This window comes from Eufriesea mexicana, unplaced genomic scaffold, assembly GCF_001483705.2.
Source record: "Eufriesea mexicana isolate 0111107269 unplaced genomic scaffold, ASM148370v2 scaffold741, whole genome shotgun sequence".
Classification (NCBI taxonomy): Eukaryota; Metazoa; Arthropoda; class Insecta; order Hymenoptera; family Apidae; genus Eufriesea; species Eufriesea mexicana.
The window spans coordinates 77,491-94,304 of record NW_016908882.1 but is presented as its reverse complement, the minus strand read 5'-3'; the positions used below and the strand labels follow the sequence as shown (position 1 = coordinate 94,304).

At 29.7% G+C, this 16,814-nt stretch overlaps 5 protein-coding genes across 6 annotated transcripts in view; 3 read left to right on the top strand and 2 right to left on the bottom strand.

Annotated features, from left to right (window-relative positions):
• The first annotated feature begins 1,955 nt into the window (after positions 1 to 1,955).
• On the top strand, positions 1,956 to 7,435 carry LOC108546577 (serine/threonine-protein kinase par-1). Of its 2 annotated transcripts, none has more exons than XM_017898753.1 (10): positions 1,956 to 2,639; positions 3,210 to 3,422; positions 3,514 to 3,660; positions 3,736 to 4,056; positions 4,135 to 4,258; positions 4,345 to 4,559; positions 4,668 to 4,813; positions 5,384 to 5,928; positions 6,008 to 6,426; positions 7,312 to 7,435. In XM_017898753.1, the coding sequence occupies exons 2-10, from the start codon at positions 3,297 to 3,299 to the stop codon at positions 7,429 to 7,431; spliced, it is 2,163 nt and encodes a 720-aa protein (XP_017754242.1). In that variant the 5' UTR covers positions 1,956 to 2,639; positions 3,210 to 3,296; the 3' UTR covers positions 7,432 to 7,435. The 2 variants fall into 2 exon arrangements, with proteins under 2 accessions (XP_017754242.1, XP_017754241.1); XM_017898752.1 differs by having other exon boundaries at positions 7,297 to 7,435.
• A 2,275-nt stretch (positions 7,436 to 9,710) lies between these two features.
• mRpL41 (mitochondrial ribosomal protein L41) lies at positions 9,711 to 10,824 on the bottom strand. The gene is made up of 3 exons (XM_017898756.1): positions 10,744 to 10,824; positions 10,322 to 10,489; positions 9,711 to 10,183 (listed from the first exon to the last, which is right to left on the bottom strand). Exons 2-3 carry the CDS (start codon positions 10,479 to 10,481, stop codon positions 9,813 to 9,815), a joined length of 531 nt encoding a protein of 176 aa, XP_017754245.1. The 5' UTR covers positions 10,482 to 10,489; positions 10,744 to 10,824; the 3' UTR covers positions 9,711 to 9,812.
• A 506-nt stretch (positions 10,825 to 11,330) lies between these two features.
• Positions 11,331 to 12,687, top strand: TfIIFbeta (transcription factor TFIIFbeta). Its single transcript, XM_017898755.1, has 6 exons — positions 11,331 to 11,599; positions 11,675 to 11,826; positions 11,916 to 12,005; positions 12,092 to 12,216; positions 12,289 to 12,432; positions 12,532 to 12,687. The coding sequence occupies exons 1-6, from the start codon at positions 11,451 to 11,453 to the stop codon at positions 12,685 to 12,687; spliced, it is 816 nt and encodes a 271-aa protein (XP_017754244.1). The 5' UTR covers positions 11,331 to 11,450.
• Positions 12,688 to 13,854: 1,167 nt separating this feature from the next.
• Mpi (mannose phosphate isomerase) lies at positions 13,855 to 15,883 on the bottom strand. The gene is made up of 6 exons (XM_017898749.1): positions 15,830 to 15,883; positions 15,135 to 15,465; positions 14,718 to 15,033; positions 14,485 to 14,652; positions 14,181 to 14,383; positions 13,855 to 14,113 (listed from the first exon to the last, which is right to left on the bottom strand). Exons 2-6 carry the CDS (start codon positions 15,450 to 15,452, stop codon positions 13,907 to 13,909), a joined length of 1,212 nt encoding a protein of 403 aa, XP_017754238.1. The 5' UTR covers positions 15,453 to 15,465; positions 15,830 to 15,883; the 3' UTR covers positions 13,855 to 13,906.
• Positions 15,884 to 16,716: 833 nt separating this feature from the next.
• RpL30 (ribosomal protein L30) overlaps positions 16,717 to 16,814 on the top strand; it is a 1,324-nt gene continuing 1,226 nt past the window's right edge. Inside the window, exon 1 of the mRNA XM_017898751.1 lies at positions 16,717 to 16,777. The gene's annotated coding sequence lies outside the window, so the exon portion shown is untranslated. The remainder of the gene's footprint in view (positions 16,778 to 16,814) is intronic.

Here is a 16,814-nt window from a genome sequence, read left to right as displayed (position 1 = left end):
ACCGATGTGGTCAATGTGGTTCGACTAGATCCAATTTCTGGCGACGAAAAAGCAATATCATCGAACGGTCTGTGAATGAAAAATAATTTTTTCCTCGGTTTTTTACCTTTTTTTTCTCTCTCTCTCTTGAAATTTTATGAAGTTCTATGAAATTGACGTTTTTGCGAATATTCAAAAGTGTTATAAACGAAATGCAAGATATGAAGGGAATATACCGTCAACGTGTCGAGTTAAAGAAAATTGTTAGAATAACAAGTCTGAAAATAAAATATTTTGTGAACGATACTTCGAATTTTTCCTGCTAGACCAATCACATCGTGGAACGGAATGGAATTTATTCGGATTTATTTTTACCCATGGAAAAGATAGATAACACGAGTATCCTTCGACGAAACGATCATCTAAATAAAAGAATAATTCGAACGAAGGGTTTATTGGATAAAAACATGTTGGACGTCATTTCTGTCCTATTATCTACCATTATCTATCGTTATACGTCATTTGAATAAGATTTTTGCCCACCCGCGATTGTAGGCGCAGCCGAGTGAAATTATACATGGCCGACGCGCTTAAATTATTTCAAAGCTTCGTAAACGTAGAGTGTTTCGACTTAAATGAACACTAGCATGCGTGTAATTTTATAGACGTAATGCTATTACAACCCTATACGAGAAATCTCTCGTGTAGCCTTTATCTAACGTGCGACAAGTACGTTACATCGGTATTCGTGAATATTTTATTTTCCAACGTGCACCTACCGATTATCACTGTGCACATTAAAAGGAATAGTCGTAGATATAGGAAACTCGGAACAAAGTGACGAATTTAAAATAATAACATTGTCACGTTCCGATAAGGAAACGATTGTATAGGTACAGTTATTCGCAAATACATTTGCTTGCTCTATGCACATAGAAAGGTGAATATAATTGTTGACGCCTCCGATAAATTATTATTATTGTTGTTATATCTAAAAATTTTACAGCTCACAGTTGATTATATTTTTATTTTCGCGTAATTTTGTCAGGTACAATTCTTTGCCTTAACCTTAATTTGCAATAAAGGTAACCTAATGAAACTAATAAATAATTAATCTATGAATTTTAGATTGACAGAACTCACGTAATGTTAACTTATGACGTACTGGCGCGTATGTAAAAATAGTTCTATTTCGTACCACGATTTGAACGAATAACTTTGTTGCCGATGAAAAATTGTCCATTCGTGGACGCATGAAAGAATACACGGAGCCATCTTTTAGGTTATATTTACGACGAGCACGATGCTGATAAAATAATCAAAATATTCCTTGCGAAGAGAATATTAGCTAATTATCAACGTTATATCTAATCAAGAACACCGATGACAAAGCTTCTGTTATTGTTTCATATTTTACCAATTTCGATAACGAACAGCGAAACGGCAATCGCACGATATATCTCTCGACCTACCACAACAAATGGAATGCGTGCTGACTGACCGCATACAATTGGCTACTTTTTTTTCCTTTCAAAATGGTTCCCGCTCTTCGCACCGCTAAAAACTGTCTAACCTCAACATAATTTGTACGTAACTCGCAGGCTGTTAAAAAATGCTTACGATAGAAGAATCAGCTTTGACGTCAATTCCTTAAAAAAAGTTACCAGTATTTACTGGAATTAATTATCTGCGATTGTCGATGACGGGTGATCGTAAAGTTGCCAACGGCTGACGGAAAAGAAGTTATCTATACAGATAACATAAACTGAAAATAGTGTATAATTTATATAACCGTCTATAAACAATAAAGTATTTCCGATCGCGACAAATGTAAATAGAGAGTTATATACGTCGGACGAGTCGGTGATTGCGCATGAAATTTTGTTTAAATCGTATCAGAAAACTCGTAGGAGAACTGACGATGCAGCTTACGCCAAGTAACTATATTTCACTTTCTCTCGATCGTATACTACGCGAATCTCGTTACAACGACGGATCGAATTGTGTTGACGGTATGCACGTAATCGGCTGGCTAGTGTAGAGCGGTTTATCAACGAAAAAATCATTTAAGAAAAGATAAGAGAGAAGTCGGTAGTTAGTCGACCACGTGGTAGCGCACAAGCTATTTGCCTTGCAATTACACCCAGGAACAATTAACGATGAGCCGATAGTACCACGTACGTTGACGTCAATTGTCGAAGATAACGTGTGTGCGCGCGTGCACTCGTTCTATATAGTAGTGGTGCGGAGTCTGGTGGGGAAAAACGATGCGAGGGTAGTGGTAGTGGTAGCGCTAGTGGTAGTGTTCGCTAAGAATGGCTGGGACATGGACAAGGGGGTAAGGAGAGCAGCGAGGGGAGGGAATGAGACGAGGCCGGCGACTCTAGCATAGCAGGGGGGTAGCAACATGGCCGTCGGTCAGTCGGTATCGAACCGCCGCATTACGCGAAGCTCTTACGACCCTTGTTGTAGAAACGCCGCCGCTTTAAAACGAGATTTGGAATCTCGTGAACGTGAAGGACGACTTTTTACCGATGGCATCGGCTCTCCGACCTTACGTACCCATTGAGGTCGACAGCGTCAGCGCGATTTTTTCGCTTCAAAAACGGTTCTACCGGTTCGGGACGTGTCATACCCGGTAATTCTGGCCAGGATCGAATGTAAGTAACGAGCACTAGTCAGACAGCGTTACTCGAGCTCCTTGTTTCTCAGGCTCGAAAAACTACATATTTTTCGGCATAAGTTATAAATATCAGTGTTCTTTACTCGGCCTTTTCTTCTTCGCCTCGGTGCTCTTTTTTTCTCTTTCATCGTCTTATCGAGGACTATCGACGGGTATCGATCCTGGACCCGTCGATAGGCAAGACGTCGTCGATCCATGACGTCAGTTGAGAATACCTATTGTACTTGTTGCAGGAAGCTTTTATACTTTTGTCACAGAGATTCTTTTACAAGGTTTTCTTTAACTTTTTGTACTTTTTCTCGAAATAACAATGTTGGTCTTACTTGTATGCTGCGCGTACAAGTGCACGAACAGTTCTCGTTGGAAACGTTCCTTTCGAGCGGCGAGCCGTAACAAACTTTTAATCTCGGAAAAGTTTCGGCTAATGTGTATATATATGACGAATTATTCTATTTACTATTAAAAAGAGGCAATGACATGTGATACTTTAATGAATCGTTAAAAAATTTCAATAGATACTTAAAAATATTTTTTCTTTTACTTTCAGTCATTTCAAATACCTGTAGAATATAAGTAAAAAAAAAAAACACGGTCGTTTGAAATCATTTGTTGATAAACACATTTTTTAATAACAATGGATTCTGGCGTGGGACAAGGAAAAAAGCAAATTCGTGTAGGATTTTATGATATTGAAGGTACCATTGGTAAAGGAAACTTTGCTGTGGTAAAATTAGCTAGACATCGTATTACCAAGACAGAGGTAGATATGATTTATCGCAACATAAACTTTTTACTGTGTACATTTCCTGAGTTATTTTTTTTTATTAAAAATCCGACACTCTTTGTTTTAGGTGGCTATTAAAATAATTGATAAAACACAGTTGGACCCTACCAATCTTGAAAAAGTTTATAGAGAGGTAGAAATAATGAAACAATTGGAACATCCACACATTGTCAAATTATATCAAGTTATGGAAACAAAGAATATGATATACATGGTATGTTTGAATAATCTTTTTAATCCAGCTTGAAAAGTGTATCAAGTTTCTGGTAAAATTCTATATTTCTGTTAGGTATGTGAATATGCAAGCAAAGGTGAAATATTTGACTATATTGCACAATATGGAAGAATGGGAGAACCCAGAGCTCGGGCAACATTTGCTCAAATACTTTCTGCGGTTGAATACTGCCATGCAACGGGTGTAGCACATCGTGATCTCAAAGCTGAAAATTTACTCTTAGATGCTCAGATGAATGTTAAGATTGCTGATTTTGGCTTTAGTAATAGATTTTCACCTGGAGAGAGATTAAGTACGTGGTGTGGAAGTCCTCCTTATGCAGCACCAGAAGTTTTTCGTGGAAAACATTATGCAGGTCCTGAAATTGATGTGTGGGTAAGCAGTCCATATATATTAAGTATATTATAATATGTAATACGAACAGTTTATCTCATTATGGTTTTATTATTACAGAGTTTAGGTGTTGTATTATATGTATTAGTATGTGCAGCACTGCCGTTTGATGGATCTACCCTTCAATCTTTAAGAGATCGTGTTTTGAGTGGAAGATTTAGAATTCCATATTTTATGAGTACAGGTATTTTCTTAAGTTTATAATTTTATTTAAAAATTTAGAATGTGCAATGTTATTTTAAAAAAATATTGTTTCATTTTTTGTTATAGATTGTGAAAGCTTAATACGTAAAATGTTAGTTCTGGAACCTGCAAAACGATACACCATTCCACAAATAAAGAGACATCGTTGGATGGCTGGATCAGCAGATACTGTTTGTTCAATGGTTATAACGAGATCGTCATCATCGTCCATCCAAGAACCAAATGAACAAGTACTTCGACTTATGCTTAGTTTAGGCATAGACATCACAAAAACTAGAGAGGTATTTTTTAATATATTTTACCATTCATAAACTATTATAACGATGCTATAGAAGTGAAATAAGTAATAATTTTCATGTATTAAATTAAGATTTTAATCGTGCTTTCAGTCATTAAGGAATAGTAGCTATGATCATCATGTTGCTATTTATTTCTTATTATTGGAGAGGTTGAAGCAACATCTTGTCAGCAGTACAGCAAACAATACTTGCTGGCCAAGTGTTGCAAGAACGAAAGATGATAAATTTAAATCAAGGTATATATAATTTAATTCTTTTATAATATTAATTTAAATTTTATCGGTTTTATGACAATTTTTGTGTATAAAATTTTCATTGAAATAATCATTTACTTATCTTCCAATCCTGCCCGTCAATAAAAATTTATAAGGAATCAAATGTTAATCATACAATTTTTATTTACAGCGATAGCTTAGTGGGACGTTGATCTTTATTGACGGTGACGCATGTATTGAAGATTTTGTCAGGACAGGTTGGATTGGAAGTGCTTTGCTGTCACTTTATTTTTGGTAATTCTTTCATTTTATTTCATTGCTTTCTTTTTATTTTAAGTTGTAATTTTTTATCACTGAATATATGTATTTGTTTTGTTCTTATGTCGACGTGTTGTATAATTTTCGTTACTTTATAATTCATAATTTTACATATTTTTATATTTATCGATAAAAATCAAAGTGATGCAGCAAATAAGAGAGACAAGAATCCAATAAATAAATCTTCGTAATTGATACTTATCCATTCATCAGTACAAAAACTTTTATTAATTAGAATATCACAGGTAAATTTTATTATGTATTTGTTTCTAGAACAAGGGAAGATGCAACTCGAGGAGGAAAAAAATTTAGTTCAACTAGTTCTTCGACTGATGAAGGATGTTGTAGTGTAGAAGGTGATTTAGAAGAAGGTCCAAGTGGTGATGAATTGAGAGAAGCTCAAATTAAACTCGAGGAACATAGACTAGGCCTAGATCATGATATCAGTCAACGAATTGACAGTCAAATAGTCAATCGTAGATTAAGTGATTACCAACACCATTTTGATACCCCTCTTATGGATTCTATTGATCCTCCTAGTCGAACAACGTTATTTATTGCGGGTGGTAGCGGTAGTTCATCATCCGAGCTTTTTGAATCTAGTTTTGATTCTGGTTGCCCACCAGACTACTCAGGGGCAAATTCATTTACTAGTAGTTTGCCCTCTTGCACACACCCACCACCTATGAGCCCATCGCCAATTGCCGGTAGAATATCGAGAGTTTCTCAAGGTCGTAGAGCTTCGGATGGTGGACCTAGATTACTGTTTTGTCAACAAGGCGGAGGAGACAGACCGACCAAACAGCGAAGTATTCAAGGTATCAAAATATTAAAGATGTTTCTATTATACAACATTTTTTGTTTTAGCATCATAACAATATTGTTCTCGTTTCATAGATTCTGGCAAAGCTAGAGGGCATTTAGATCTTGTTCATTTGAGACCACCATCTACACCGCCCGAAAACCAAGCACAGTTTAAAATTCGTGGCGATTCCAGTACACAGTTACAGTTGCTAGTTCAACAGCGTATGTTGCAACAGAAACGAAACTTATACCATCGACATAGAGGCGGGGGAAGTCCAACTCCGATACCAGTATCAACAAGTACTACGAGTAGACGTACTGATCACGTACCAAGACAAGACAGTTATAAACTAGCTCAAAGAACACAGATCTTACCACCTTTATCTCAGGGACATGTTGATAGAGACTTTGATAGAGAAAGAAAACGAGATGAAGAAAGATGGAAAAGTCTACCATCTCGACTTGCAGCAGATTGTCAGTTAGCAGAAAGGACGCTGTTGTGGAGCCAACAGGTAATTCTATAAATAGAAATTTAAAAAATCGTTTTGGTTGAACTGTCTAATAAAAAAAAGTTATCGAGTCGGAATAAAAGAACGCAAAATAACTTGTTGGTATCTGTCCAACGATCATGACGTCATTGTTCTTTTGGAGCAAATTTAAATTGTGTCAAAATTGCGTACCTATATTCGAACTCAAACATAGAGTATTATGTTACTTGTTCCTTTCACGATGTTAACATGGTTGTGAGCGTGTATCATGCTCATAATGATGAATTAATGTAAATATAATTAGCATTGTTTATGATATTAGCAATTAGACCTTATTTGTGATACAGAAGCACAATTATTTGTGTTAGCAAATAAACAATTATTTTTCTTTAATTTTTATTGTTCACTCTGATTTGCCTTACTTCGTGCATGTTGTACCAAACCTAAATTGAATGTCAGTGTACAGTTAACAAAAAAGTTTATAATTTTTTTTCTTTTAGCATTCATATGACTAGCATTCATATGAATTATGATATTTGTATTATTAATACATAATACTAGAAACATGAAATAAAAAAATTTTATTTTGATAACTGTGCAATACAAAACATTGAATAGTTACTTACTTGCCTGTTATGTATATAAACAACACGACATCTGCACTGGTACATAACTTAATAACCATACAACTTAAAGAACTATCATATATCAGCACAACTGCGACTGAAAAACCCTTAAACAATGCAGTGTTAAACACCTAAACATTAAGCTTGAAAAATGCATATCATTTGTAGCATCTTTCCCTTATTTGGCTTCCTAGATTTTATTTTCTTAACATTATATGATAAAGATATTGAACACAGAAATTATATACAAAATGTAAATAATTTAAAGAAGAAAATATATCAGGTGGGCCTTAGTGGAGGAGCATCATATTTGCCACCTGGCAGTGTAGGTGGCTTCTTATGGCCCACTGGAAGCAACCCTCATTCAACCATCTTCGAAAACGTTGGGGATCCAATGGAATAATCATCTACCCTGTTATATTTTTAGTGTTGGAGATTTTGAGTCTGAAAGACTAGATTAGATACGTGAAATACAATAAGCAGTATTGCCTTCCTAGTCTTTCCATATCAGTATTTTTATTTATATAATTATGTATTTTATTATACCTATTTTTTAAGTATTCAAGGAGAATGTTGTATAAATTTCATTATAGAACTATTTCCTCCGTGATATTCTAGCTTTCATACGCAAAATCTTTAATTAAATGGAAGGTACATGTTACTAAATGTCAAAGATTACTTTTATTTAAATTCAGTTTCATAATCTGTATGCTTTGAGCATCATACTTTATCACATATCTTTAACATCCATATATTTCATTCGTATGATAATATATATCACATATTTATAATGAAAATGTAACATTGTTAAAAATCTTTGTCATGTAGTAGCATGTGCACCTGCCTTATTAACTGGCTGATTTTATCAGTCAAATATCCAATTATATCATAGACTGATAATTAACAAGAAAAACACCAACCAAGTTTATATTCATGAGCAAGTGGCATATGTCTTGCTGTACAATAACCATGTTTAATTGAAAGTACAACGTATATACGCGTACATATTTTAATGGTATTTAATGAAGAGTGCTTTTGATGTGCTTCCTGAATACATTTCGGTAAATTATCATATAATATTGACAATGTATTATCTGTACGCATTTATTATTTTTACGATGTTGTAATCCAATAGAATCAAAAAATAGTATATATAAATCGATATGAACGATTTCGCAATTAATTTGTAAATTTTATGATTTTTACTTGAAATGAGTGAGTTAATTAAAATGTTTAAATACAGAGTAAAATCTAGAAAACAAAGTAAGAGAAATCAATGCTCAAGTGAAAGACAAGGTATACATGTGTTACAATGTAACATAAAAACACAGTAAGTGAAACTTTGCAGAAACACTCTAAATAAATTTTATTTAGAATTGAGTGCAAGAACTATGCCACTTATGCTTTTTTATGTAAGTTATTGAAGAGTGGAGTTAATAAATGAAAGAAACCACGTTAAAGTTTTTTGTTACATGTTTTTATTAATAACTATTCTAATAATGTTGTACAAAATTAGGTGTTTCATCATTCCACTCTTCATTATGATCGTTATAGAAAATTAAGAAATAATAAAAACAATAAATAGTGATAAATAGTAGCTGCTGTTTAAAAAAGTAAAAAAAAGTGCTGCATTCTGTAAAGATGTTTAAATAAAATTGTTATATACATGATATTGAACATAAGTAATGACTATTTACATTTTGGATTATACGTTTTGTATGCATTATCATTTTCTACATAAAATAAAAATTGCATGAATATTTATCAATACTATATCTTGCATAAATGTAAGTACAAAGTTATCATTTTACTCGGAACAAAAACTAAATAGTTCTACATTACAAGCTTTTTGCATAGTTATTCTTAAGTGATAACAAAAAGATCAATAATAACATTAACATATTTGTACATTTTGATACGAATACAGCACTTTTTAGAGCAAATATATATTAGGTTCTAGTAGTCTAGTCAGTAGGAAGCAATACCGGCCGCGCACAACTGACAACGACTTTAATATTCAAATTTTCCGCCATTTTTTACCCAATAAAAACAATCAAACTTCGCTCAAAAAATCTTTTGATAAGTAAAAAAGTAGCTGTTAAGTTAGCATAATCATGTGAGATCTTATTCTGGCATATTGTTCTCGAAAAGACATTCTGAAAACAGTTTTAGAAGAACTCAGGAATTGAAAATCAGTTTTGGCATTGTTATATATTTCCATCCATGTCTTTTTTGGAATGATAGAAATTCAAAATTGCATGAGACAAACATCTATAAACGTGTACCGATAATTTAACAGTAAATAAATTTGTTTCACGAAAGTACTATTGAATTTTGCAGTATCATTTTTACTAACGATAAAAGCGTTTGCAAATGTTATATGACATGAAATTATTATTTAGCGATATACACTGTCCAATCAACGCATTTAAGTACTTCGTAAAGCAATTATTTACCATCAATTAGTGTAACAATAAAATATATTATTTAATAATATAATTATGTAAAGTCAATGGAAAAGTTCAATACATTTTACTCATGATTGAAAAATCTGTTTTTGTATTTGCAATAAATTATAATTTTATACTAAATTAGTATTTGATTTTTTTGAAGTCATTTATGATGGTAAATAATTACTGATTATAAATTACAAAACTATTAACAAATGTATACATTGTGCGTATGAGCATATTGAATAAAACATCATGCAAACTATAAAATTAAATCTACACTTTATTTGAAAGTAAATTTATTCAATTACAGTACATTTAGTAAACCCCATTTTTATTCTACCTTTGTTTTATATGGCTTTTTAGGAACGTCTCCTCTTTTTACTTGGAATTTATCTGAACCAGTCATTTCGGCCTTAATTCTAGCTTCCTCAGCTGTCATTTTTTCATATTCACTAGGATTTAATGATTCACCATTTTCATCTAATTGACCCTTCTTGAAATCTTGTCTAATTTTATTAGCATAAACTAAATTAAATAAATCTTTAGCAGTATATTCACGTTTGGTAATGCCTGTAGCTCTATATGAAACATATGGCTTTAAATGAAAATCTTTCAGTGAAGGAACAACGAGTTCTGGTATCATTTCTGGTATGTTAACCCATTTGTTATTTACATAGTGTCCTGTTGGTTTTACACCTCTTCCTGAAAATATTTAATCGTCATATAAATTTTTATTTTTTACCATCATGATATACTAAAAAGTATATACTAAAAGTATATAAAAAGGTAATTTTATATTCATCATCCTTTATTATACTAACAAAGTATAACAATACGTACTGTCAATAGGTATATCGCAATTTGGATCTGTAGCTCGTTCTTTCTTAAACGCACGAGAACCTCTTTTATTGTATAATTGAATCGTACGAAAATTTCTTTTACCGTAACATGTTGATGATGTTGAAATCTGTCGAGTTATAACGGTAAATGTGGATGCCATTTTATATCCTGCAAATAGAAATTATTTAAATTACATACAAAAGGTGTTTAAGCAATAGATGTCTATGACACTAAGAATCGTTTGAATAGGTTATATTTTATATTAATTTCCTGCCATTCACATAGCAAAGTGAAATATTTTTAATTTGATTAATATTATTGTATTTTTGTTGCTTTATAATATTTTTGTAATCCAAATATAAGACAATTTTTATTTATCCTTTTATTTAATGAATGTATAAACAAAGCTATAATATACCTACATAGAAAAGACGTTTCCTTCAAGATACGAAATATTTCTTTATTTTTTTATTTTCTCAAAAATTTTGTTAAATCTAGCGAAGAAAAACATTTATCAACTAAATTGTATATCAATACCATATTAATATTCTGTATTTATTATTGTTTTAAATCCGTATCACATGTAACGGTAATCATTTAGTGTACTAGAAATTGTTCATTTTAAATTATAAATTGTACGTTATATTTTATTCAAATTGTAATTTGCAACATACGTTTATGTAATAAAAAATAAAAAATGTACATAATAATTTTATAAAGTGTATTTTTATTTTAAATTTTATTCTTATTCAATAATATAACTTTACATCCGTATTACATGAAACGACTTAATTATATTTATTTGTATGTAGTAAGTCTGAAATGTTTTTAATCAATGGTTTAGATCCATTCACATAATATACATTGTATTTCAGAGTATACCGTATAAACGTTTGTAACCTCTAGTGTAAACAAAAGGAGTGATAAGGATTATATTTTTAAATGGGATAATTATTTACAATATCTGTTGCGAAATAAAAATAAATAGAATTTGTTATTGTATATTTCTTGAATATATTTTTGTAAAATTCGAGAAGTAGAAACATATAGTGTATTATAAATAATTCGATTTTATTTATTTCACATCATAACCGATTTTTGAAATAGTAATCCTATTAAAAAAAAAATCATGTCTACAAACGTAACACATACTGAAAAAGAATTAGATTTAAGTAATGCTGGTAGAGGTGTGTGGCTCGTGAAAGTACCCAAATACATAGCAAATAAATGGGAGAAAGCACCTGGTAATATAGAAGTTGGAAAATTAAAGATAACTAAGTATGTTTTCAATAATGTAATAATATTTTAATATTTTAGTTTTATAAAAAAATTAAATTTTATATACATTTTCAGAAATCCTGGCCAAAAAGCAGAAGTATCTCTTAGATTGTCAGAAGCTGTCTTAGCTTTAAAAGAACCTGGTGAGGAAGAGATTCCAAAGCAACATAGATTAGATGTTACAACAGTAACAAAACAAATGTTAGGTGTATTTTCTCATGTTACACGTAAGTTATTGCAAAGAATTTTGAAATATATCTAATAAAGTAATAATAAACTTGTTTAATAAATGTTTAATAAACTTATATTTGTTCAGCTTCGAGTAGTTCAGATTCTATAGTTCCTGAAACTGAAAAACTTTATATGGAAGGAAGGATAGTACAAAAATTAGAATGTCGTCCATATGGTAAAAATTGCATTCTAAAATATTTGAACTTGAAATATTTTTCTATGAGATGAATTGCATAATTTACATATATTTATAACTTTTAGCTGATAATTGTTATATGAAGTTAAAATTACAAAGCATTAAAAGGGCTTCTGTGCCACAAAGACAGGTGCAGCAATTAGATAGGGTAGTTCAAAATTTCAAACCTGTTTCTGATCATAAGCATAATGTAAGTATTTCATTGAAATATGTAAAGTATATTTCTGTATATATTACATAAATGTTTTAAATATTATTATAGATTGAATATGCAGAAAAGAAAAAAGCAGAGGGTAAAAAGATGAGAGATGATAAAGATGCAGTATTGGACATGTTGTTTGCTGCATTTGAAAAACATCAGTATTACAACATAAGAGATCTTGTAAAAATTACAAGACAACCTATTGTAAATAATGTTTTTTTATAGTTACATAAACATATTAATATACATTTGTGTCTATATCAGTTTTATATTATTATTAATCTATTTATCTTATTATATTAGGTGTACTTAAAGGAGATATTAAATGAAGTATGTAATTATAATTTAAAAAATCCTCATAGAAATATGTGGGAGTTGAAACCAGAATACCGACATTACAAAGAGGAAGAAAAACCTGAAGGCATTCAAAAAAAAACTGACGAATCTGATGATGATTAGAAAGAATGGTATTTGTATATATATACATATTTCCTTCCATTATTTTTGACTTACTTAAGATGAAATTTGAAATAAAGTATTTTACACTACTTCACATTTGAGGCTGTGCAAAATTAACATTATTTAAACAAATTTTTTTGAATATATATTTATGCTAATTTTATTGTGTTGTATCTATATAAGGGATTAAGATTAAGACTATAAATTATTTCTTTATTTTTTTAATATAAATAGTCAAAAGTTAAATCAATCACTTTTATAAATATATAAATCTTTTATTATAATAGAAGAAAATTGTAAATTTTTAAAGCATATATTTATACCTTATACAAAAAAATATAATTATATTATTTAAAATACATAATTATTACAAGATTTATAAATATTTCTAAAACTGTACATAAAAGATAACATATTGTATACATACATTAAAATATCTAAAAAATGATTTAATTCGTTGTTATCACTTCATTTATAATAAGTACAGGTTTTTTTAAAAAATATGACATTATGGAATGACAGCTATTAAATATTGATTTTATATGATTATATTGCTTAAACTTGTATATAGTCTTTCTGTATATATAATAAGAATAAAAAAGTAATAGTTAACATAAACTGACTAGAACTGAGTGCATATAGTTTTCTTACAAGATTGAATAGTACAAGTATGTTCAGTGTATTATTGCAAATGTAAATATAATTATAAACATGTATGTTTCAAAATAAAAAACTATTTAGATACATTACTGTATAAATTGGTATACCTCTTCTCTTAATCCGAAAAAAGTGAAGTGATAAGTTTCTTAATCCATAAAAACAGAATTTAATTTAAGGAATGTCGTTTATAACTTAAAGTGCACTGTAATACATATAGTAGGAACTGTAAATGATAAATGTTTCCAATACAAAAGTTATTTAATTTTATGCATTCGTGGTTGAATATTAGAAATATTATATCTAGATATAAAATCCTATTCTTTAGCATTTAATACGAACTATGGAATGTTTTACTACGAAAAACATTTCTATTACAAGAAAGAAGAATATCAAGAACATCCAAAAATTTTGTAATCTCCATTTTTCGTAGCTACTGATAAAATTTGGAGATCAAGTTTTTAACTTTAGACTATGAAATATTGAAAAGTGCAATAATACTTTGTGCGTGCAAATATACTGTTTTTTCATCACTTTTTTTTTAAACATTCAATGATTACTCTTAAATATTTACAAAAGCTTGAAACATCAACATCGGATGACATCCGCATAAAACCTTGATTCCAACTTTTTCATTTGCTGGAATAAATACAACAGATCCTTGACAAAGAATTTTTGACGGTGAAATTTCACCCTTTCCGTTAATAATAATTAAGACGCTAGCTGTACTTCTGGGAATTATATTATATGAACTTCTTCCAGGAGGAATCTAAAAACAATATTATTTTTTTATACAATTAATAACTAATTGAAAATATTTTATAAAAACAACTTACAGTAATCTTAGCAACAGCAAAATCTATTACAGGAGGACGAAATATTTCTGTGCATTCGTCTTCACGAGAAGGTTGAAATTTTTTTGCAGAAATTGGATCACAAGTGTAAGATAATATTTCAACTAATGTAGGCACATCTTTTAATTTAGGAGTCAGACCTGCACGCACTACATTATCTGAACATGCCATACATTCTACACAATCTATAAATACAATTTTAAAATATGTTAAAGTATAATTATTTTCAAGTATATTATCTTATATTATAAAAACAACAGTATAAAATATGTTATAGAATGCTGACCACCAGAAAGATATGCATGTGGTTCATTTGGTCCAAGATATATAGCTTCACCAGGCTGCAGTGTTATAAAATTAAAAAAATAAATGCCAAAACATCCTACATCTCCTGGATAATCTGAGTGTAGTCTCTCCATTAAACTAGCATGTAAAGTTTGCCTTAATGATTCATCTAGAAGAAATTACATCTTTTATTAATGAAAAGGTATTTATACATGTCTAATTAATGAAAATTACCTAAATTAGATAGTCTATCAAGTAATTTCTTAAGTTGTAATGCTACTAATTCAGGATCACAAGTCATAAGACTATGGAAACATGTTTTCAAAGTTTCTGTACTGCTTGCTTCATCTGTTGTTATAAATTTAAGTACTTTATTTTCTCCTATTATAGTACGTAATTCTGGAAGAATTTTTAGAAACTCTTGTATTTCACAGATTGGACGGAAACCACAAAGAGCCTCAAATGGAGTTAATGCTATTGCAAGTTCTGGTTTATGATTTGCATCTTTGTAAATAGTAGGATATTGCTGATGTAATTCCCTTGCCTTTTCCTATATTGAAATATATTTAACATTATATCACATAAAAACATTTATTACTAGAAATATATAATACCTATATATATATGTATCATTAATATATGTAAATATACCTTGTTTGGATGTGCTTGAATTGATAATGCTTTATTCACAGACAATACTTTAAAGAGAAATGGTAAATGATGTCCAAATATTCTTTTAACATCATTTCCTAATATTTTACTATTTTGTTTTATATATTCTTCTAAAGATATATTTAATTCCTTCATATATGAAGGACCATTAGGATGTGTGCCAATCCATAGCTCAGCATATGGTTTCTTTTCATCTAATACAAAATCTGAATTTGCAGATTTCATTAATGTTGCAACAGTGCTATCAATCCCATATCTTCCCCAATCATAAGTTTGCACTTCACATTTAAGTTCCATTTTAAAAATATTCCTAAAACATAAAATAAAGAATTATTAAGTGCAATTTTTATACCAACACTTGTTATACATCACTTGCATCATTTGATAAAATTTGTTATATATAACATGTACCAATAAAAAATATTTTTAAATAAAAATTTGGTCTTTTTATTTCGTTTTTTTCTAATACTATTATTGCATATATTTTCTGTTAAAATATGTAATATTATTGTATTTTAAGCATAAACATATGTTTACAATTATTTGTAACATTACATACAAATAGTAAAACATAAACGACGTCAAAATATTAAATATTTGACATAACTTATACAAGCTATACAAGCTATACAAGCTAATTTGATAAAGAAGTAATGTGTAAATATGATTATTACCACGTGTTTTGATAAGTCGTGCGCAAACTGAATCACAAGCAGAAGAGGTTTTCCCCACTCTGCTTTAGTCGTCGTGGAACTAAAACGCTAATCTTGTGTATACAACATAAATTTTTCATATTTCTAAATTAAAAAAAAAAAAATGCAATTTATTATTTTTTTTTTTTGACATGATTAAATAAAGGGATTCATTACGTTTAATTGAACATAATTTATTATAAATGGATTAAATATGGTATGTAACACATGATAACAGAAGAAAACCATATCCCTCCTTAACATAAACACAATAATAGTATTTTATCCGAAGGGGTCGAAGCCACGTGATGAGCTCGACTTGTGATATACATAGCACTTAATGCCTGCAATATCTCACTCATACCTGCTATCATGTTTGCTGAAGAATATTACAACTTTGCACTTTTATTTTGATTTTTCATGCGTTTTCGGTATTAATTGTTTTTATTAAAATGTAGTTTTTTTATATCTTCTCATTTATTTTAATGATATACAAAATTTGATTGTTAATGATTTTTTATTGTATTTTAAATAAAATTTAATTATAATTATAGAGAGCTTTCATAAAATGCTTGAAATTTGGAAATTAGAAAAATATAAATAATTTAATAATATATAGATTTATAGATTATTTATAGATATTATTTATATTTATAGATTAAAATTTACCCATTAAATTATTTAGTTCTGGTAATTTTTCATTAATTTTTTAATGTTTCTAATTAGCTGTTTAATTTTTACATAGCCATATATTTTTATAATGTTGAAAAATCCATATAAATAGACTACAAAATAATGTATCTTATATGTATTACATAGTAAAAGCCACTCTATGTAATTTATATTTCGTGACCATCCGGAATTCGACTGTAGTGTGAGATTCTCGATCTCTACGTATATCGTGTTCTATAGCATTACACGTGCTAAAAGGTGATTACTAAGTTTTTACATTTTTTTGTATATATAT

Coding starts and splice junctions, on each gene's coding strand:
- LOC108546577 (XM_017898752.1), top strand. CDS start 3,297: ATGGATTCTGGCGTGGGACAAGGAAAAAAGCAAATTCGTGTAGGATTT. Junction 4,560..4,667: donor ACATCACAAAAACTAGAGAG/GTATTTTTTAAT, acceptor TCGTGCTTTCAG/TCATTAAGGAATAGTAGCTA. Junction 6,427..7,296: donor CGCTGTTGTGGAGCCAACAG/GTAATTCTATAA, acceptor AATAATTTAAAG/AAGAAAATATATCAGGTGGG.
- Mpi (XM_017898749.1), bottom strand. CDS start 15,452: ATGGAACTTAAATGTGAAGTGCAAACTTATGATTGGGGAAGATATGGG. Junction 14,653..14,717: donor TGATAGACTATCTAATTTAG/GTAATTTTCATT, acceptor AATTTCTTCTAG/ATGAATCATTAAGGCAAACT. Junction 14,114..14,180: donor TTGCTGTTGCTAAGATTACT/GTAAGTTGTTTT, acceptor TATTGTTTTTAG/ATTCCTCCTGGAAGAAGTTC.
- mRpL41 (XM_017898756.1), bottom strand. CDS start 10,481: ATGGCATCCACATTTACCGTTATAACTCGACAGATTTCAACATCATCA. Junction 10,184..10,321: donor TTGCGATATACCTATTGACA/GTACGTATTGTT, acceptor AAATATTTTCAG/GAAGAGGTGTAAAACCAACA.
- TfIIFbeta (XM_017898755.1), top strand. CDS start 11,451: ATGTCTACAAACGTAACACATACTGAAAAAGAATTAGATTTAAGTAAT. Junction 11,827..11,915: donor TGTATTTTCTCATGTTACAC/GTAAGTTATTGC, acceptor ATATTTGTTCAG/CTTCGAGTAGTTCAGATTCT. Junction 12,217..12,288: donor TTTCTGATCATAAGCATAAT/GTAAGTATTTCA, acceptor ATATTATTATAG/ATTGAATATGCAGAAAAGAA.